This window comes from Bactrocera oleae, chromosome 5, assembly GCF_042242935.1.
Source record: "Bactrocera oleae isolate idBacOlea1 chromosome 5, idBacOlea1, whole genome shotgun sequence".
NCBI classification, from domain to species: domain Eukaryota; kingdom Metazoa; phylum Arthropoda; class Insecta; order Diptera; family Tephritidae; genus Bactrocera; species Bactrocera oleae.
Window position 1 is genome coordinate 36887772 of NC_091539.1, and position 10004 is coordinate 36897775.

General features: G+C 34.1%; 1 protein-coding gene across 18 annotated transcripts in view; it reads right to left on the reverse strand.

Moving 5' to 3' along the window:
- Positions 1-10004, reverse strand: part of dlg1 (discs large 1) — a 134075-nt gene that overhangs the window by 84160 nt on the left and 39911 nt on the right. For all 18 annotated transcript variants that reach the window (XR_011396556.1, XM_070110166.1, XM_070110165.1 and 15 more), the window contains one exon: positions 9037-9161. Coding sequence is in view for 17 of the 18 variants with exons in the window: in XM_070110166.1 (XP_069966267.1) it covers positions 9037-9161 (125 nt within the window). In the remaining variant the exon portion in view is untranslated. The remainder of the gene's footprint in view (positions 1-9036; positions 9162-10004) is intronic.

Sequence of the window (10004 nt, forward strand, 5' to 3'; positions counted from 1 at the left end):
TGTTTTTTAGCAAGCTTCTGACAAGAAGTTTTAAAGCGCTACTTCTCTACTTGTAAATAGCTATCTGCTATAGTAGTCCTTTCTTCGAATTGTGAAATTTCATGAAGATATCTTGTCAAATAAAAATTTCCCATTCAAGGACTTAATTCCAATCGGCGGTTTCGACAAATGAGCAGCTTCCTGAATAAAAATGAACACAAATGTGCAAAATTTCAGAACGATATCTCATGAGGGACTAGTTCGCCTATATACAGACAGACCGACTGTACCTATGTACTGACGGAGGTAGCTAAATCGACTCAGTTCGTCATGCTGATCATTTATATACTTCCTTCTGTATGTTACAAACGTCGTGGCAAACTTAATATACCCTGTTCAGGCTATAAAAACTGAATAAAGTGTCAACAACTGAGTGCCAGTCTGTACTATTTATATCAGTTGTTTGTTCGATTTAGCACTCTCCACCCTATTAAAGACAATCAAAATTTGACAAAGAGAGTGCCAGGACAGTTCTAATTTAACTAGAAGTGGATGTCAATTTGACACCAACTTTTCATGCCCATTTTAGTTCCTTTTTGTCATATTACGTCTAAGGTATAATTTTCGTTTCTATGCTCTAGATACGCTCAATATCACATTCATACTGAATCCGTTGATGAACGGAAGCCGCATTGACCTGGTACTATGCGTATTAAAACCCAAGTGACTACGATTAACATTAATAAAGAGGTGCAAATGTCTATTCAATCCTTCCGGCATCAACTATCAAAGCTAGTTTAGCTGCGGCTTATTAATAAATATATTGCTCAAATAAATCTCTCGTACAATCTGCTAGTGCTCTAATAATGACATGAGCAAAGTTTACGATTCATTTACTTGCAACTATGTAATCTGCCATATATGTAACGACCATAGTTGAATAATTACCCAACAATGATTCGTAACAAAATTTGATGTAAAACTAATCCATCACTAACAGCCATTTAATTCAATTTAATTTCTTCACAGCATTTGCGATTATGTACTCAACAACTTTTGCATTGTTCATACCAAATAGGTTATGTTTACATCTGTTCCAGCACATTTTCCCATATACATACATATACCAATACATATATAATATGTACTTGTACAATACACTGTTGCATATAAGCATTTTCCGTGACTGGGGCTTTTCCCCCACAGCCAAGTACACTTTGTTAAGCACTTAAGTAAATATAATATGTATGTTTGTAAGGACGTAGTTGAAGCAGAAATGTTGCTTTGCTTATATGCGGTGTGATAAATGTATATGTATGGATATATTATGTAAGTATATAGAGTACAGACAACTCGGATAAGTGTAACTGTCGAAGCACAAAAGCATTAAATATTTTAATGACGCTCTGTAATCTGACGGAGGTCTGAGTCGACGCGTTGTCATGGTGGTTGAGCGCTTCTTCTGCGGATAGTCGATGTAAATTGTGAATCACAAAAAAACTGTGTTCATCACCTTTCCGGTCCATAGAACATTTCTTTGGAGCAAGTTCGTCACTTTTTCGTCGAAACGACGTAGAATCTCCTTCGGATTACGGTACAAGTCGCGGAGTAGTCTCTATAGCATCTTTAAAATAACTGTGGGGATGTCTATCCAAAAAAAAAAATCATATCACCAACCGACATTACAATTTTGCCATTTTGCTCAATTCCGTGGTCATGACCTCTTCATACACGGTCAAAACAAAACAAGTCGAATTCGGTCGAAATTTTGACAATGAGTACTTCCCGATAGTAAATTTCTCTTGCGATAGTGGCGCCATCGTAGGCGTTTCTGTCATAATGTTAAACCGAAAGAAATCCATGCAAGCTTAAAAATTTGGACGTTGGAGACTTTTAGGTCCTTTTTTCGGTTCAAGGAAATTGGTAGTTGTAAAATTCAGCCTTTCAGTTCATGGACAAAATCTGTTTTCATCGAGCCAAGTTCATTTTACTGAAAATGAATGAACGAAACACGATACATGCAAAAGCACTTGTTAGTACTCAATAAGAAAATTCCCAAGACATGGCTTGAAATTAGTCAATTTAACTTTGAAACAATAGTAGCTGAGCCATAATATAACTACGAATGCCAAGATATCTCTTCCACAAGATACTTCGGCATCTTACGATGGGAAGTATTAAAGAAGTCAAATGTCTTTTCTAAAGGGTCTAGCAACAAGAACCACGTAATGTTAAAATCAAATAAAATTCTTAAATTTGATCAAAATGGGTTCTGTGTTTTTTTGTTATGCTGATTATTTTATGCCATTTATGATTTTAAAAAAATGTCGACCAAATATCTCCACCCGTTTACGTCAATTTTCGATGACCCGGTGGAGCATTTTGGTTGGAATTTCGGGTATAGTGGGCTGAATGTTCTCTTCAAGCTCCTCGAGCGTTGCTGGTTGATTAGAGTAAAACTTTGATTTAAGATACCCTCAGAGGAAATAATCTATAGGCATTAAATCGGATCTTGGCAGCCATTTGACTGGGCCATTTCTCGAAATTAACGAGTCGCCAAACTATGCACGCAATGTGTTCATCATAGAAACTCAAGATCAACTAATGATTCTATATCTTTGTTATCTTTTTTTAGAGCTGCTTATACTTTGTATTTATATGCTTATAGTCAACATGGTAGGGGACTTTCAGGCGTTTATTCATTTAGAGGTGGTAAGATTCGTGATTTGTTGCTATTTCTTCATTGATTTCCTTCAAACTTGCTGATTTTAAAAGAGGAAGCACCGTCTTGTTCGAAGTAGACATCGTCCGCTTCGGTTTTATCAAATTCAGGAAAAAAAGTCGCTCTGCATCGTGTTACAACGCTTGCTATTGATGGTAACGACATTTCCTGCCTCATTTCAAAAGGAAAAAGGCCCGATGATGCCACAATCCGCGCCAACCCCCACAATCCACACGAGGATTGGACTCACCCCAAATTTTGTTTGTTGACGTAGCCATTAAAAAAGAAAAGGGCCTAATCTGAGGAGACGCTGTATATGCGGTTGAATCGGAATTACTACTACATATATCTTTATTTGGCAATATTGAGTAATATACAAGTATGTAAGTAAAGGCCTGAAGATAATATTAAAATACGATTTTTTGAAAATCCTAGACTGCCGTAACCAGCGTTGACTGTATATTCACGTATGTATATAATATACTTGTATATGTTAAGCATTTGGTTGCAATATATTATATTTGATTATCTTTAAAAAGTTTGCAGCGACTATAAAATCCATATTGTATGAACTTTTACTTATACATGTATTTGTAGGCACCGGAGTATGTATGTGCACATGCCAGTATGTATTTATGCAACAAATCTTTGCAAAGTGGTGCAACAATCAGAGCATTAACCGGCCGACCGTATCACAGTACCAGTTGATATAGTGGACACTTTACAAATTGCATTACACTGACTGAGCAAACGAAATGTAACGAAAGACCGCACTGTACCCCCCTCACATTTACGACTGCACGCCCAAATGCGGTTATAAAATGAAATGAAATTTTGTAAAATAATTTTATAATCATAAAATCGATAAATTGCAAATGTGAATACACATACAAATAAATGTATACTTTTAGAGGGTGTTCATTTCCACCTCCAATGCAAGTTTCCTGCAACAGAAGTCACCTAAAGTGGCTTAATGCACGACTTGAAGGTTCTTACTGAAAAAAAAAATTGCTTTGCACACCGCGACGGTGCGACGATTTACCACCTACTTTCCCGCACCCCTACTTTGGTGTTACACAACTCAAGACCAGACCAAATCAAGTAATTTCTTAAGTTCCGAGAAATATTGTTCCTTTTTCTTCTTGTTCTTTTGCTTTGAAGTTAACGACAGCTGCCTGAATTATTGCTGCGGGAAGAGTGATATATAGACAAATGACGGCTTGAGCAGAAAGCATGTCGTAAAAATCGTTGAGTGACGTTATAAACACACTACACATGTACATACCTGCATACATACTTGTAGTGTGCACACACTATACACACGCATAAATACACATTCATTGTCGTTCCGTGAAAGTGTTAAAGTTTTGACGAGAAAATGTCGTAGGAGTTTTAGGTAGAACTTTATGCATCACTTACTTGCCAAGTTCTCAAAAAGTTTTGTAGTGTTTGCATTTCACTTTCTATCCTGTAGAAACTATGACTCAATAGGTTAAATGGTCATCAACTGCTAGCATACTGGAGGGGCTGAGACTGGTGTTTCAAAGACTTTTTGTTTATATTTCTATGCACACGTGTGCAAAAGTTCTTTAGATAGTAAAAGAAGTATTCTTAATTGCTTATATTTGATATAAGCGTACGAAGTTTGGACATGCCACTCTACTTTCGAAGAAATTTTTTGTTTTTCGTACTTTCTTGTGCATATACTATGATTGAGGTTATTATACCCAGGACAGGTTATATTAAGTTACCCCCGATTTTGTGACACCCAGAAGAAACGTGGGAGATCCTATAAAGTATGTCTAGTAAATGTAAATTTTGCACTAGTCCTGTTTTCCCTAAGAAGTTGCTCATTTGTTGGAAACACCGATATTGGATCTATAGAGATCCCAGCTGCTCTTGTATTCAAAATCTGATTTGATAAGATATCAACGTGAAATTTAGCATGTATTATTGCCCAAGAGAATGCTATAATCTCAGGAAATTCAAGATAAATATTTTCATAACATATCTTTATTCTTTATTAAGGGGTAAAATTTCATTAAGATCGGTTGAGTAGCTCGTGAGAAATCTTGACAACCGACTTTGAAAACACAGTTTCGAGAAAAACGTGTTTAAAGTTTTAAGTGACTACTATTATTGGTATCAACTTGAGAATTAGGACAATATTCTAGAGATGTTATAAAAATAAATAAGACAATAATTTTTTTTTTATGTTTTGAAGCCGTGAAACCCATGTAACCCCTTAAGTAACCTTAATAAGTGAAAATTTTTCTAAAGAACCGTTAAAGTGCCTCAAAAGCAACGGACGCACAATTTCCCCCATAATTACATGAATTCGTTCAGGAAAGTAGCCTTATGTATATGTATGTGCCTGTACAGAAATATATATATCATGTTTTCTTTGAGCTTTTTTTTGTTGTTGTTATCGTTAAGGGTTGCAATAAATTAATTAGAACGCACCGAAGAGTAATGTGCAGCATGTACCGTTTGAACGGAACTAGGTCAACGTCATTTTAACGTCAGAGTGACGCTTAAATTACATTTCAAAATAATTACATACATATTTACTTACTTTCACAAGGAGTACACTTGAAAATATTTGAGTTAATTTGTTTGATTCCAAGCAAGAAGAAAATTAAACTTTGATATAATATATAATGGAAAATATTTCTTATTTGTGAAGAAAGTTATGAAAAGATATATATTATCTTAAAAAATACATATATACATATTGTATATTGGAATAAAATGGGCTTTAGTTGTCCTTAATACCTAGAGCTCATGATTTGAGAAAAATAATTATGTATATTATTTATGGTAGAAAAATTATTTTTTTTGCGTTTTTTGAGTGTACAAAGAGGTGTATGTATGTATATACACATGTACATATGAACACTTCATTGAATCGTTTGCAAAGTAACCACAATCACGCATAGTAAACCGCCAAAGTTAGCTCTTCTGCCAATGTTGTTGTATCGTTAATAAACACGATCCAGAAACAGTTCGCGTGTCGTGTTAAATTGTGGCAATTTCTAAATATATTTGCTACATATGAATATAGATATATATATACACATACAATGGACAGGGCTATAAATTCTCTTGACACAACATTTTACCAACATCGATGGATTGCTGTTGATAAGGCTTAAACTTTAATGGCCTCAGTTTAATTTTAAATTTTTTTGCTGCTGGTCAAAACCATTCATTCCACCGAATCTTTCCATATTTTTATTCTTAATTTAAAACAAATCATTTGACTGCAATATTCACAGTTTTATTCCACTATCATTGGATTGATCAACTTAAGTAATGATTACGCCTTGAGCTGATACCAAGCGCTTTGGTTGACAATAAAAAGAGATATTTTAGTGGCACTTCTTGAGAAGCATATGTACTCAAAGGTCAACGAACCGATAAAATATATATGCGCCATATATAAAAAATATAATACAATCTTCAAGGCGATAAGAGACCTCAATATATTACTAAAATTTGCCTGATAACGTATACGCCATGGTTATTAATATCGCGTTCCGGGCTTAGATATTAAAAAAAAAAAAGGCATTGGATAAAATTCGATGACTAAAAAAACCCGTCTCGGATTTGGCCTGGAACAATATGGTCAATAAGGCTGGATACGTAAAGAAGCTCAAAGTCATACAAGTTAACATTTCTGAAGCGAATAAAGGCAGGATTGACTGTCAGGAAGGGTTGCTGCGTGTTGATGGGATCGACAGGGAATCATCTACTATGAGCTGTTCTCCTACCGCCAAACTCTTAAATCGGCTTGGTTGGTTGTTGAAATCGCTAAACTATTTTCAATATTTTATTATTGTTTAATGAATATTCGCATGGTTGTTTTACAAAGCTTAAGTCAAAAGTTTGAAAATTTTTAACAAAAAACAAAAAAAAATAAAGAAAGAAAAAGAAGCACAATATGGATAACGAACTGAAGAGATAAAATAAAACCTGAAATTACTTTTAAGCAGGGTACCACATAGGTTGCATATTTGAAGCAATTTAAAAATTGGTAAGACTAAATAATAATTTACAAAATCGGTATCAAATGGAAAAGGTTTTAAAAAGGTTTACAAATAGCTGAAAATAAATTTTGAGTATTTTTAACTCAAACAATTTTAAAAATTAAGTAATGCAGCTGAGCTAATGAGACTCAAAATATCCAAATGGAATTCCGAATATAAATAAACGCGTTGAAATGTCTAAAAACTGTAAAAGTAATAATTACGACATTGCTATGGATATTAAGGCTTACGAGCCACCAAGAGAGGTTTCACCCATAGTGTAGTCTACATAACCCGGCCATGGATTTACATATATCTGGCAACATTCCTCAAAATTACTTAGAGAATGTTTCACGTAGAAATTTTTTATTATACTCTCGCAACCTGTTGCTACAGAGTATAATAGTTTTGTTCACCTAACGATTGTTTGTATCACCTTAAACTAATCGAGTTTGATATAGGGTTATATATATATAAATGATCAGGATGAAGAGACGAGTTGAAATCCGGGTGACTGTCTGTCCGTCCGTCCGTCCGTCCGTGCAAGCACTAACTTGAGTAAAAATATATATATCTTTATGTAACTTGGTAGACATATTTCTTGGTACCGTGAGACGGTTGGTATTGCAGATAGGCGTAATCAGACCACTGCCACGCCCACAAAACGCCATTAATTAAAAACAAATAAATTGCCATAACTAAGCTCCGCAATAAGATACAAGACTGTTATTTGGTGCTCAGGATCACATTAGGGAGGGGCATCTGCAGTTAAATTTTTTTTTAAGTGGGCGTGGTTTAATGTGCATATCTCCTAAACCGCTAATGCTATAATAACAAAATTCACTGGAAGCAAATGTTTTTAGCACTTCTATTGACGGTGTGAAAATAGTTGAAATCGGGTGGCAACTCCGCCCACTCCCCATATAACGGTACTGTTAAAAACAACTAAAAGCGCGATAAATCAAGCACTAAACACGCCAGAGACATTAAATTTTATCCCTGGGATGGTATGAGATGACTTTATAGGAAGCGCGTTCAAAATTAGAAAGTGGGCGTGGCACAGCCCACTTTTAGTTGAAAACCCATATCTTGAGATCTGCTTAACCGATTTCAACCAAATTCGATGCATAACGTTCTTTTCATGTTTCTATGTCATAGTGCGAAATCGGACTACAACCACGCCTATTTCACCATTTTCAATTCCATCTGATTCTTTCACTTTCCACTGTGCATATCAAGCAACAATGATTATATCGGGGTAAAACTTTGCGTGAATAATACGTTTAAAGTATGCCACCTTGTGACCAAAAATTGTCTAAATCGAACCAAAACTGTTCAAGCCCCAAAGTACTAAATATGTGGACCCCAGTGCCTATAGTTGACCTTCTACCGAAAATATCAGCCAATCCACAAAGAAACCTCAAACGAGTATACTATTTGACTTTGCGAGAGTATAAAATGTTCGGTTACATCCGAACTTAGCCCTTCCTTACTTGTTTTTTATTAGCGTTTTATTAAGAAAAATGGCATATATTTAAAAACCAAAAACTGCTTCAAAATTATCAGGCATAAAAACACAAAGCTTTATTAAAGGCAATAATATTTCAAGATTCGTAATCAGAGACCATAAAACCATTTGATATTATTTCTCAAGTGCAAAAAAAATAGACGGTGATGTTATTTTTGCTCAACCTGTTTTTCCTATCTATTGTGCATCTTAAAATCTCAATTTGTTACCCACATCTTCACTAAATGGTCAATAATTTATGATGCCGAAATAAAAGTCAGCGAGTTTACTACATTAAAAATACTACAAACGTATTTGACTGGAATCAGTTTCATATATATTCATATATCCTACTTTCCAGCATCTAACAAATGCATTTCATACCTCGGCGACTTTCAGAAGACGTTAAACAACAACAATACGTACTGAAGCAGTCTTCAAAAATGTTTGACTACCGCCCTTAGAAAAATATATTTGCCTCAACCTTAAATGTTTGCAATTTACTCTAATGCTGCATACAATAATAATGCTTAATGTAAACTAGCTCCACCAAAGTGCCATAGCAGCATTAATTTTCAAAAATAATAAATAAATGTTGCATAATGTAATTTAAATCCCATATAGCGAATTCTGCTTGGAATTGCAAGTTTTCGACAGTTGGCAAGTTCACTGGCTTAATGCCAACCAACAAAAAAAATGTGATATGCTCATTAAAATTGTTGCACAAAAAAATAGTAATAATAAAATTAAATTACAAAACGAGCCGCTAAAAAGTTCAGCAATTTTTTTGTGCTACTTACATCAGCGATTTTTATGGCATGACCATCCTGTTCCCATTTGCTAGCGATTTGCAGTGTTTCCGCTGTCTTCTGCTGTATTGTCTTCGAGTCATCCAGCAGTGTTAGTTCATAAAATTCTTGGATGTCTGCAAATGAAGGAAACGAAATATTGACACGATTCAGCAGTGATAATTAAAAAGTATACAATTTAATTACAGATATACATACATACAAATGTACATATGGTGGAAATCGCAAATAAAAATTAATAATCATACTAGTAAAATTCTAAATGGTATTTTAGTATAATAGTGTGGTCATTTATAAGATTCAGGAAGATATCCCTAAAGAGCAGCTAGGAATCCTTATCTTAATCATTTGTCGAGCGAAAGGTACCTAAATCCACGATTTCGAAAAGTTTGGAATAAAAATTAGACTTTTAATTATAACACCAACTTTAGGAATTTTTAAATATAACCTTGGGATTAATTTTTTTTCAATCCGGTATTTGGGATTAAACATTTATTTTTTAATATTTCAATCCCGTATTTGCGATTAGAAATTTAAAAATTAATTTTTAGTTAAATTAGATTTTCAATTATAAATTCAATTTTGGGAAGTATTAATTATAACCTTGGGATAAATTAATTTTTTAATCCGGTATTTGGGATTGCAAATTAATTTTTAGTTTTTTAATCCGGTATTTGGGATTAGAAATTTGAAAATAGTTTTTAATTAAGATTTTTGAGTTTAAAAATAAATAAAAAATTGTGAATTTAAATGTCAGTTCAATTATTATACCTTAAACGAAGTATATTAAGTTTGCCACGAAGCTTCTAACATCCAGAAGGAAACGTGGGAGACCCTTTAATATGTATGTACATATATGTGTATAAATGATCAGCGTGATGAACTGAGTTGATTTAGCCATCTCCGTCTGTTTGTCTGTATATACGCAATAGTCTTTCAGTTTTAAGATATTGATCTGA